The following is a 12,658-nucleotide window of genomic DNA, read 5'->3' as shown; positions in this document are numbered from 1 at the left end:
AGAGAGTTTCAGGACAGCCAGTGCTACTATGGATCCTTTTTTTTTTTCCTTTTGAGATATGGTTACCTGTAACCTAGGTGGTCTATCTACATAGCTTCTGAGGATGACTTTGAACTTCTGGTCTTCCTGCCTCTGCCTCGAAAGTTCTGGGATTATAGGTGTGTACCGCTAGGCTTTGTCCGTGGTTCATGTGGTGCTCTGCACATCCAAGGTGAGCACTGTACCACATCTCCATCCACCCTTTACCCCGTCTTCTGCTCTGATGAGGTGACCCCTGCTATGCTTCTGGATGGGGGCTGATTACCGGAGAACCAGCCGGGTGATTAAAGGATTGGGAGAGGAGCTGAAGGTTGAATTGATCACCAACGGCCAAGGACATAATCAATTATGACTATGTGGTAAAGTCTTTACAAAACCACAAAATAGGATTCAGAGATTCCACTTACTATGTAGCCCCCCCCCAGGCTAATGTCAAATTCATGGGGGCCATTCTGCACCTAGAGATGGCAAGGTACACACCTTATATGTCTTTTCATCTTTGTAGTAACAGGTCAGGGTTTTTCTTTGAGTTTCATGATCTGAGTTAGCAAATCATTCAGACTCAAGGATGGAGTTATGGCGACACCAATTTGCCACTGGTCAGAGGCGAAGGCCGCAAGCTGGCGTCTGAAGTCTAGACAGTCACACGGGCCTAGCTTCCTAACCTCTAGGATCTGCTGCTATCTCCAGGGGGACAGTGTCAGAATGGAAGTGACACCAATGGATACCGCTTCACCTCCAACAGAGAACTGACTGACTGCTGGCAGGGAAAAAAGAATCCCTACATACATTTCATTTTGGTGACCAGCGTTAAGTATGAGAGAGTGAGAATAACCATTTCTTCCTCTGAATGTGTTAGCCTCGGGGCTATCGCAGGGGTAAAGAAGCAGCCTAGCTTGGGGTATAGCTCGGAGGTAGACCACTTGCCTAGCATGCCCAAGGGGAAGCTCAAGAACCTCAAAAAAAAACCCTGAACTTCTGGCTGGGGATAGAGCTTAGTGGCAGAATACTTGCCTAGTATGAGCGATACTTTGGGTTCAAGCCCCAGTGTTGCAAAACTAACTGACTAAATGAATATAGAGATACAAAAGTGTATGTCTAGGGTCTCATGCTATAGCCTAGGCAGGACTTTAACTTACTATGTAGTCCCCCAGGCTAATTTCAAATGCATGACAGTCTTCCTGCTTTAGCCTGCCAAATTTTCTTTTTCTGTTTTGTTTTTTTGAGACAGGGTTTCTCTTTATAACAGAGCCCTGGCTGGCCTTGAACTCACAGAGATCCACCTGCCTCTGCCTCCGGAGTGCTGGGATTAAAGGTGTGTGCCACCAGCGCCCAGCTGTTTTTAGTTTTTTTTTTTTAATTATTTATTATATATAGTGTTCTGTCAGCATATATCCATGCCTGCCAGAGGGGGGCGCCAGATCTCATTACAGATGGTTGTGAGCCACCCTGTGGTTGCCAGGGATTGAACTCAGGACCTCTGGAAGAGCAGTCAGTGCTCTTAATTTCTGAGCCACCTCTCCAGCCCTGATGACTCTTCTAGACAACAGTAGTTTGATTCCCTGTACTCACATAGGGGCTGACAACCATCTCTAAGCTCACTTCCAGGAGATCCGATGCCCTCTTCTGACTTCTGTGGCCACCAGGCACCCGTGTGGTGCTCACACACACACAAGCAGAACAGTCACAGACATAACACATAGAATAAATACAATTAATCTAAAACAATTTTAGAGCGATACTTACTCTTTACCCCGGTCAAAGAAGGAATGTGATAGTAATAAAATGGCAGAGCAGGAGCTGCAGCCGCCACCTCCCTCAGGAAACTTATCAGGGCGTCTGAAAGAACAGGAGTCACATGAACAAGACGTGAACAGTGGCTCTCCCATATTAGAAAATGAGTCTCTCAATGAGATTTAGCCATCTTCTCCGAAGCGGAAAACTCCTGGCTGTTCTTAACATTCTGAACTTTGAGATTACAATGTCACTTACAGAGCAAGTTCCAGGACAGCCAAGGCTACACAGGAGAAACTATGTCTCGAAACCCCCCCCCCAAAAAAAACCCAAAATGTATTGCTTTCCAAAACAAACTATTTTTCTTTCCTTCTATGATGCTTTCTCTGCAAGAATTATTTGCGTCCAAGTGTAAGGAGGTGTGTGTGTGTGTGTGTTTATGGTTGTCCTGGAACTCACTAATTAGATGAGGCTAGCCTCAAACTCAGAGATCTGCCTGCTTCTGTCTCCTGAGTGCTGGGTTTAGAGGCATAAGCTGTACCCCTGGCCTTTGAACTCTTTACATAGCAGGAAATGTTTGGATTTCTGATCTTCCTGTCTCTACCAATGAGGGTCTATGACCTTTTACTCCTACTGATTAGTAATAAAAGTGATGTAAAGAGGTAATTGGTATGTAATGTAGTGTGGTTTGTAGAATACTTGCCTACATGCAGAGCTCTAGGACCCCAAGTTGGTGCTGCAGGCCTTAAATCCCAGGAAGATTATACGTTCAAAGCCATCTTTAACTACATGGGGAGTTTGAGGCCATCTTAGGATATATGATATCCTGATTTTGGGGGAGGAGAAAGGGAGACACTTGTGCAGAGGATTAAATCCATAAGTAAATGCATAAATTGTCATGAGATGTCACTCGTTGGCAGACAGAAAACTATCACTCATGTAGGCAAGTGTTTACTGAGAGTTTGAGAATTTAGAATGGACATTTTTTCCCTGCTGTTTTGCAAATGTTTATGTAAGTGGTTTTTCTGAAAAATGAACAGAGAGATGAATTATGTACAACAGTTTTATGAGAAGTATTTTCCAAGTGCTGAACATATTTCCCAGTATGCAGAGAAGGTATGACACAAAGTTGTCTCTCCCACTTTTGGGCCTCATCCACAGTGGGAGCCACGCTCTGCAGTGGTGCAGTTGACTTGATGATCAAAGCAAACCCACGTCCTAGGTAAACCAGAGGCACGCTTCTGCTCCATCCAGATCAGTCCCAAAAGGGAAAAAGTGACTAGCTGTCAAGTTTTTACAGTGTGTGCCACCTTTTTTAAAAGACAGGGCTTCTCTGCGTAAGAGCCCTGGCTGTCCTGGAACTCACTCTATAGACTGACCTTGAACCCACAGGGATACCCCTGCCTCTGCCTCTAGAGTGCTGAGATTAAGAGTGTGCACCACCCCCGGCTTTTTTTCTTCTTCAGTGCAGGGTTTCTCTGTGTAACTGTCCCTGGCTGTCCTGTTACTGGCTTTGTAGACCAGGCTGGCCTCAAGCTCACAGAGATCCACCAGCCTCTGCCTCTCAGTTACTGGAATTAAAGGCATGCCTGGCTGATAATGGACATTTTTGTGAAATCCCTTTTCATTTCATTACACTTCATCAATTCTAAATAGGGCATGTAGTTTCAAAATGACCATAATTTACACTTCTGTTTTGAGAAAAATAGGCTTTGTCATATGACTCTGAAGCCCCAAAACTTATTTCCCCAGGAATGCACACCTAACCCAAACAAAGGCACCTATCAACTGGGGCTCAGTAGAAAACAGATCAGCCAGATGAGCTGGCAAAACAATTCAGTGCTTTAATACAGCCTTTGCTATGGACCTTGGAGGAGGAACAATATCCCATTGCAATGCCATGCCTCTAGTCTGTAGGGCTTTGGCTTAATTAAATACAATTATTTTGAATGGAAGCGAGAGGTGGACAGGGCAAGTGCATTCAGAGCAGCTTCCTTACCTTTGTTCTGTGACTTGAAAAAGAAAGGTGCAATGACAGCTATGCCATCAGCTCCAATTTCTGCTGCATGTTGGGCCTTTACAAGGAGAAGAGCATAACACAGTAAGTGATCATAGTCACCCACACCCACCAGCACACACCAGAGTTCAGCAACAACCTCTTCAAATTTGTCAGCCCATCCGCCCTCTAGAGAACAGGAAGATTAACCAACTTAATTAAACACTGGTTCTCAACCTTCCTAATGCTGCGACCCTTTAATACAGTTCCTCATGCTGTGATTTTGCTACTGTTATGAATTGTAATGTAAATATCTGTGTATTCAGAGGGTCTTAGGTGACACCAAGGGATTGAAACCCACAGGTTCAGAACTGCTGAATTAAACATGGCATTGCCAGGAATATCCCAGGTTGCAAGGCAGGAACACCTAGTTTAGGAAAAACCTGAGTGCTTTAAAAAAAAAAAAAGATTATTTATTGTACATACAGTGTTCTGTCTGCATGTATGTCCACAGACCAGAAGAGGGCATCAGATCTCATTACAGATGGTTGCGAGCCACCATGTGGTTGTTGGGAATTGAACTCAGGACCTCTGGAAAAGTAGTCAATGCTCTTAACCTCTGAGCCATCTCTCCAGTCCCAAGCTGAGTGCTTAATTTCATGTTTGCACAGCAAGTGCTTCTACTCACTGGGCCTTCTCACTGGCTCCTCTTGATTTGTTCTTACTGATTTTTATTTGTGTTTATGTGTGTACATAGACAACCACAGAGACCAGAAGAAGGTGTCAGATCCCCCAGAGTTGGGGTTACAGACAGTGGTAAGCTTCCATGTGGGTGCTGGGAATCAAACCTGGATTCTCTGGAAGAGCAGGCAGTGTTCTTAACCTCTAGTCATCTTTCTGGTCACCTAGGATCTGCATTGCTTGCTTTTGTTTTTCGAGACAAGGTCCCACCATGTAGCCTTGGCTGGCCTGGAACTCTGATGTAAACCAGGCTTGAATTCATAGAGATTCCCCTGCCTCAGCCTCTCCAGTGCTGGGATTAAAGGCGTGTGCCACACCTGGCTCCCTCCACATTTAGGCTCCTCTAGGCTAATCTTGAACTAAAGATCTGCCTTCTTTCTCCTGGACAACAGGTATTATAGACCTGCCTGTGCCACCATGTTTGGCTATTTCTTTACATTTCTGTAACACACACACACACACACACACACACACACACACACACACACACACACACACACACACCCCAAAATCCTATCACACCATCAAGGCCACTTTGCTAAGACACAAGCAGCTCATTTACAGCTGTTACCACAGAAGCTTGCATGTATAATTTCTCTTCCACTGTTCTGCCTACTCAATGATATTATCTTTCCTGTGGGACGGTATGACAGCCATATTTTAAATTGATATTACAGATTGGGAATGCGGTTGAGAAAGGTTAAGAAGAAAAAGATTATATATATCACAAAAGATACAGAGCACTTTGCTTTGACAGGGAAAAGAACAAAAGGACTTTTCTCCTTGGGCATTCATAGCACTCTTAAAGTTTTATTTATTTATTTTATTATTTTATGAATGTAGGTGTTTTGTCTACATATATGTGTACCACATGTGTGCCTCTGTTGTGTATTTTATCTCACTGTGTTATTCTGATTGGTCTGGAACTCACAAAGATCTGCCTGTCTCTGCCTCCTGAGTGCTGGGATTAAAGCCATGTGCCACACTGGCTACAACTTTTGGTTTTGAACCTCTGAATAACACCATTCTCCAGGGCAGCCCCATTTCCTAGTCTCTTTCTGTCCAGCTGGCCTTGCCTCTCACTTCCAGAGAAGCTCAAACTCTGCAGATTTTGCTGTTTTTACATATCCAACCTCAGCTCTCTAGGAGGAAGTTCCTTTGTCTCTTTTGTCTCCGTTATCATCTCTTTGAGCTACTGCCTTTCCATGGTCCCATGCCTGCTTCTGCGGTCCCACACTTGATCTCTTCCAGCCAAATACAGGATTGGTTCTAATTCTAGCATAAAAATGGAGCCCCTTTGAATGGTCTCACGTCCATACCAGTTCTTGTGACTCCTTCAAGCTTAGTGCTCCCACGTGAATCACCACCTGGTCCAACCTGTGAGAGAGAAGCAGCGAGAACCCCCTGGAGTTTAGAAGTACAAGGAAGAGCAGCACCATCCTGTTTGTGTGAGCTTAACAGCCTTGAAACTAATAGTCTACCATTATTCTTGGGATCCACATCATGAAACAAGACAACCCATTCCTGAAAGTTGTCCTTTGACCTCCATTTTTGTGCCATGACACAGGAGTTTATGTGCATGTATGTGTGTTCATGTGCACATATATACATCACACACACACACAGAGCATAATGAAAAAAAGTCAAAACAAACAAAAAAATCTAAACAACAAAAACTCCAAACCCCAATACTGGGCAAGAATGAGAGAAAACAGGGCCTAATGGCCCAGGTACATAATCCCCGATACTTGGGAGGCTGAGACAGAAGGACCCCCAAATTCAAGGCCTACCTGGGTAATTTACTAAAGCCTTGTTCTTCAAAACATAACAAAATTAAAAACACATTATATAATACACCCAAAGAATTTGTATAAATATTATTTAAAAAACTAAAAAGTAGGCAAGAATGAATAAAAACAGGCTCTAAGTTGATTTATAATCAATCCTAGCTATTTGGAAGGCTGATGCAGGAGGATCACCTTGGGAATTTATGGCTGACCTTGTCTCCAAATAAAAAAATACAAAAGGGCTATAGATACTTGAGATATAGCTCAGCGGCAGGGCACTAGTCTAACGTGTTAGGCAGCAGCTCTGGATTCCATCCCTGGCATTGTAATTTTAAAAAGTACATGAAGACATTTCTCTGTTCTCATTTAGCAAGTAAACTGGCCTCTATTCCAAGTTATTTTAGGTTTGGAGAAATGGCTCAGCATTTAAAAGCACTGACTGCTCTTTCAGAGGAACCAGGTTTGATTCTCAGTACATTTTACATGATGACCTGCAGCCATCCAATAATACTGTGTGTTCATGGGGGAGGGGGGAGGGCTTAACTTCAGTTGTTAGGCTTGTATGTAAGTGCTTTTACCTGCTGAGCCATTTTCTTTACTCTTTGTTTTTATTTTTGTTGTTGTTGCTTTGTTTTTCAAGACAGGGCTTCTCTGTATTGCTTTGGAGGTTGCCCTGGAACTTGCTCTTTAGAACCAGGCTGGCCTCGAACTCACAGAGATCTGCCTGCCTCTGCCTCCCGAGTGCTGGGATTAACGGCGTGCGCGCCACCAACGCCCGGCGTGATTTTCGTGACTAGTGATTGATAAACAGATGGTGCATAAGAAAACACACTGAGCAAGCCAGGAGGAGCAAGCCAGTAAGCAGCACCCGCCATGGTCTCCGCATCAGCTCCTGCCTCCAGGAGGAGCAAGCCAGTAAGCAGCACCCGCCATGGTCTCCGCATCAGCTCCTGCCTCCAGGTGGAGCAAGCCAGTAAGCAGCATCCGCCATGGTCTCTGCACCAGCTCAGGAGGAGCAAGCCAGTAAGCAGCACCCGCCATGGTCTCTGCACCAGCTCCTGCCTCCAGGTTCCTGCTCTGTTTGAGTAACTGCCCTGACTCCCCTTAGTGATGAACTATGATGTGGAAGTGTAATCCAAATAAACCCTTTCCCTCCAAGCTGCTTATGGCCATGGGGTTTCATCACAGCAATAGAAACCCTAACTAAGACGGAGGCCACCTTCTTCTCTCCCTCTTTCAGTCCAAGGACAGGAACCCCCGAGAAGATTAGCCTTCTGGTAGATGAGAGAGAGAGTTTCTGAATGGGAGCAGGTGTGCTCTGTGGGCTGGCTGCCTCCATAGAAAGGGAAGGCAGCTCCTTGCCAAGTGTGGGAAGCTCAGAGCCCCCTATCTTGCCCTGCAGCCGATCGGGAGGTGGCAGGGCTGGGACAGTAGGAAGAGCCTTGCTCAATACAGATCTTGCCAATGAATTGCATTTTATTTCAGCACAGTTACTCACTTGTTTCTTCCTTGTGTCACCCATTCCTCTGCTACCCTGCGACGTTCAGAAAGACTCAAGGACAGGCCTTCTCCTGTGGTGCCATTCACTGTTCCAAACAAAGAGGTCAGTCAGTGGAACCAGCCAGTGCCTTTTGTTCCTCCAACCCCAAGTCTGGAGGTGTAGGGTCTGAAACCCCTGCTTGAGGGGAAGCAGCACAATGGGTAAAGAGAGGGTGGAGTCTGGAGGGGGAGGTGCCACTTGGTCACACTTGGTCACAGAGACCGCCGGGCGTTGGTGGTGCACGCCTTTAATCCCAGCACTCGGGAGGCAGAGGCAGGCGGATCTCTGTGAGTTCGAGGCCAGCCTGGTCTACAAAGTGAGTTCCAGGACAGCCTCCAAAGCTACAGAGAAACCCTGTCTCGAAAAAAACCAAAAAAAAAAAAAAAATCACAGAGACCCCGCTGCCTCTGCCTCCCTAGTGCTAGGGTTAAAGGTGTTTGACATCAATTCCAGGCCCTAATATTTTTTTAAGGCAGTGCTGCACTGTAATCTAGGCTGGCCTTATGATCTTCCTGCCTCAGCCTCTTAAATGATGGGATTATAGGTACATGCTACCACATTGGCTTAACTTTTATTTGCTTTTCTTTTTAATTTTTTTATCCCTTGTAATTTTTTATTTATTCTTCTCTCATACAATGTATCACGGCCACAGCCTCCCCTTCTCTCTCCCCTCTGCTTCTCCAAGCAGCGCGCCCCCGCACCCCTGCTTCTCCATTTCCTTTCAGAAGAGAACAGGTGTTTTTTGTTTGGTTGGTTTTGTTATGTTTTCTGAGACTGTCATTGTGGAGTCCTCGCTGTCCTGGAGCTTGCCTTTCAGACTGGCCCTAAAATCAGAGATCCACATCTCCACCTCCCAAGTGTGGGGAGTAAATGCTTGCAGGGCTAAAATGTTAGTCAGACTTTGCCTTTTGGTTTCAGGACCTCAGGAGTCTCTAAGCCATTGAGTTGGGTCTCTAAATTATTTGTTGGCACACTGCCAAATGAGATACTCCCAAGGAATCTGCAAACCAAATATCAGTGAACATTTATACTCAGAATATTTATTTATCACAGAGGGCTCCACCATGACCTCTGATACATGCCCTGTGACTTCCTGGTCAGATGAGGTCTACTTCCAGCTAAGGCCTGAGCTAGACACAGACAGAGAGATCTCAAGGACACTCACCAAAAATGTTCTTTACTCCCTGTTCTTTCACCAGATAATCCACATACCGTCCAATTACAGGGAAGTTGATTTCTCTAAAAGACAGGGGGAAATAAGGAAGACTATTTAGTTTTTTTTAAGGTGATTATTCAACCAATTCAAAGCTCATGAACTGTTCATATTAATAACTATTAAAATCTACTCTGGAGTTGGGCACATAGCTCAGTGGATAGATAGCTTACCTAGTACGTACAGGACATCAGCTGGTGGTAATGATGCATGATGTGTGTATGTAAATGCGTATGTGAGATACGACATGTGTGTAGAGGTCAGAGGACAGCTTGGTGGGCAGGGGTGGGGTCTGTTCCCTCTGTCCATCATGTGGGTCTCAGGGATTGAACCAAATCATCAGGTTCAGGGATGTGACAAGCACAGTTACCTGCTGAGCCATCACCCCATCCAAGTACCTTTTCTTTATTTGTAGGAGGAACCTTCTGGTGCAGGCCAAGCATTCCCAGAGGCATTCCTGTCACTTTAATCCTTTCCCGAGAGCTCTGCGACTTTGAGCTAAGCATGCCTCTGAATGTTTCTCCCACCTTTTCAAATTATGATCTGGGACTAGAGATGGTTCAGTGGGTGAGAGCACTTGTTACTTTTGCAGAAGACCCAGGTTTGGTTCCAGCACCCACATGGTGGCTGGCTCACAACCATCTGAAATTCTAGTTTCAGAGGATTTGATACTCTCCTCCGAGGGCAACAGCCATGCATGTGATGTACACACACACATACATACATACATACAGGCAAAATATCCATACATATAAACTAGAAATAAACAAATCTTTTGAAAAAAAAGATATGACCTTTAACTGAGAATGCTCAGGAGTGACCTCTCAACTTCACATGCCTGGGACTGACTCTGTCTAGACTCCCTAAATCAAACCTCTATGCTTCCTTTGTTGGAGAGAACACTGTTTTGGAAATAATGCCCTTTCTCTTTGTCTCCATTCTTCCTTGACTTAGCTGAGCTCTCTCAATGAGGTGTGAATCCACTACACCCAGGTGGAGGTCTCATGTAGCTCAGACTGGCCTCTCCCTATGTAGCTGCAGCTGGGCTCATGCCCCCCCCCCCCGCGCAGTCCTGCCTCAGCCTCTGAATAGCTGACTTTGCAGGGATGCTCTACAGCAACTGGCTGGGAATCTGCGCTTTAACAAACTTCCCATGTGGGCTGCCTGTACTTTTCAGTCTGAAGCAAAATGGCCTTGTGAGGATCTGATGCTTCAGATGATCAGTGTGTTTCCCCTTAAAATCATATTCATGATTCATGACAAATGAGCTCAAAAACTGCATTAAATCACCTGCCACTATGAAAAATTAAGGTGGTGCAGGGCGACGGTGATGAACACCTTTAACCCCAGCACTCAGGAGGCAGAGGCAGGCAGATCTCTGTGAGTTCAAGGCCAGCCTGGTCTACAGACTGAGTTCCAGGACAGCCAGAGCTACACAGACAGACACTGTCTCAAAAATCAAAAGCAAAACAAAAAAGAAAAGAAAAATCAGGGTGGTGAGGATGGATGACTGAGAGTGAAAATTCAAAGGAGAACTGTGTGGTGAGTCTGGGTTTACTGTTGCAGAACCATGGTTTCATTGCCAAGAACACAGAGAACTAGTTGGCTGCCATTTACATTTTGCTATAGCAGGACCGTGGTCTCCTAATTTGGGTCTAGCCTTATTATTATTCTTTTCATCTTTACGTATTCTATTCCTTAGACAACAATAAAAAAAAATCTGGTGCATCTAGACAACAGACATCAAAGGGAATTTCAGCCAAGGGAACAGGAACAAAGAGAGAAAAGAAAATTTGGCAGGTTTCGAGATGAAAGGAAAAAATATTAAAAGCAAAGATTGCAGACATGTGACTGCCCACAATGTGCGGGAAAACAGCCTGGCCTACAGTCAGGAAAAGGGCTGCTTAGGGGGAGTTTTAAGGCCACGAGAAAGCTCTTTCTGCTGTGGCATGGGCCCCAACATCCTAACTCTGCCCACTGTCTGTTCCAGTGCTCTGAGCACCACAAGGTGACATGGGTGGCTTAGGTCAACTTTGCCTTTAGGCCCTTGCTATTTTGTAACGTCACCATTACATTAGGAGGTTGTGTATATAATTAACTAAAACCTGAAAGCTATGAGTAGGTTAAGAATTAAGTGCATGGGGGTTCAGACGTGTGGATAATAAATCCCAAGGGAGGCTGGGAAGAAGTCACGGGGCAGGGCCTGGAGGGATGAGTGGCATAAAACCCTGCCTCCTCAGTTCCTGCCACTCTTCTTGGAGCTGCTGGCTGTCTGGTTCTGTCTGGGCACGCACCTCTTTCTAGGGAGCTGGCAGTACCCTCAGGCACATGTAGGAAGGTGAAACTCAATGTTCTTTTCCTTCCTCAGTGAACTTTGTGTGTGCATATGTGTGTGTAGGTGTGTGTGTGTGTGTGTTTGTGTGTGCTTTGGTTTTTAAAGGGAGTGTTGGGATTAAAGGCTTGTGCCGCCCCCACTCACACATGTGTTTTTTGTTTGTTTTTTATTTTATTTTGCCTCAGTGGGAAGGGTTTCCATCTATATTCTCTCCCTTCCCTGCCACACTCCTTCAGGCTGCGCTGGGTGACAACTCTGCTTGGGTTCATAGGAGATGCCTTATCTATCTTTTTAAGAAACACCTTTAATCCCAGCACTCAGGATGCAGAGGCAGGAGGATCTCTGTGAGTTCAAAGCCAGCCTGAGCCAGTTCCAGGACAGGCTCCAAAGCTACAGAGAGAGAAACCCTGTCTCAAAAAAACAAAAACCAAACAACAAAACCAACAAAAAAGAAGTGCTAGAATTTCTAGGCAGTGGGAGAATCTTCTAGAAAATGTTCTCAGCCCATACCCCTTTGTGACTACAGCACAGGCTGGAAAGGGGCAACCTTTAGAACAACTTCTGTCTGACTCCCACAATGTTAAAAGACTTGGGCTGGGAACTTTGGTGCCATGTTTGCCTTGCAAACATGAAAGTCTGAGTCTGATGCATAGAACTCATGTAAAAACATAATAAAAAATATCCACTGGGAGGCAGCAGATCCCCGGGGCTCACTGGCCAGCCAGCTTAGCCTACTTGGGAGTTTCAGGCCAGTGACTCTGTTTTAAAAAATAAGGTGGACAGCATGTAAGGAACAATATTTAGAGTTTTTTCCTGCCTTCTACATGTGATCATGAATGACTGAAAAGCCAGATATCTAACAAGGCTTTTTTTTTTTTTTTTTTTTTTTTTTGGAGATAGGGTCTCACACTATGTAGCCCTGACTATCCTAGACAAGGTCTCTCTCTACATAGCTTTGGTTGTCCTGGAACTCACCATGTAGACTCTTCCCCTAGTGTGCTGAGATTAAAGGCATGGGGAACCACACCTGGATAATTTCTCAAAACATCTATGCTGTTAAGGGTCCCATGTCCTGCTGGCTACCTCCGGCTTTTAGATCCCTGCCTGACACTTGCTGTAGGCGGTTAAGTTTGCAGCTCTTGACCAAGACACTCATCAGTTCACTCACAAACGGACCCAGGGCCTGTAAGGTGGCTCAGCAGGAAAAGGTGCTCTGTACCACAGTGAAGCTATGGCATTTGATGGAGAAAATACAACTTTTCTGAACTCACTA

At 45.2% G+C, this 12,658-nt stretch overlaps 1 protein-coding gene across 2 annotated transcripts in view; it reads right to left on the bottom strand.

Annotated features, from left to right (window-relative positions):
* The window catches only part of Npl (N-acetylneuraminate pyruvate lyase), a 35,592-nt gene that overhangs the window by 12,892 nt on the left and 10,042 nt on the right, over positions 1-12,658 (bottom strand). For both annotated transcript variants that reach the window (XM_040738531.1, XM_040738532.1), the window contains exons 3-7: positions 9,003-9,076; positions 7,796-7,883; positions 5,830-5,887; positions 3,773-3,848; positions 1,786-1,878 (exon numbers count right to left, since the gene is read on the bottom strand). In XM_040738531.1, the coding sequence (XP_040594465.1) occupies positions 1,786-1,878; positions 3,773-3,848; positions 5,830-5,887; positions 7,796-7,883; positions 9,003-9,076 (389 nt within the window). The remainder of the gene's footprint in view (positions 1-1,785; positions 1,879-3,772; positions 3,849-5,829; positions 5,888-7,795; positions 7,884-9,002; positions 9,077-12,658) is intronic.

This window comes from Mesocricetus auratus, unplaced genomic scaffold (assembly GCF_017639785.1).
Source record: "Mesocricetus auratus isolate SY011 unplaced genomic scaffold, BCM_Maur_2.0 Super-Scaffold_100676, whole genome shotgun sequence".
NCBI lineage: Eukaryota > Metazoa > Chordata > Mammalia > Rodentia > Cricetidae > Mesocricetus > Mesocricetus auratus.
This window is presented reverse-complemented; position numbering and strand designations above follow the sequence as displayed.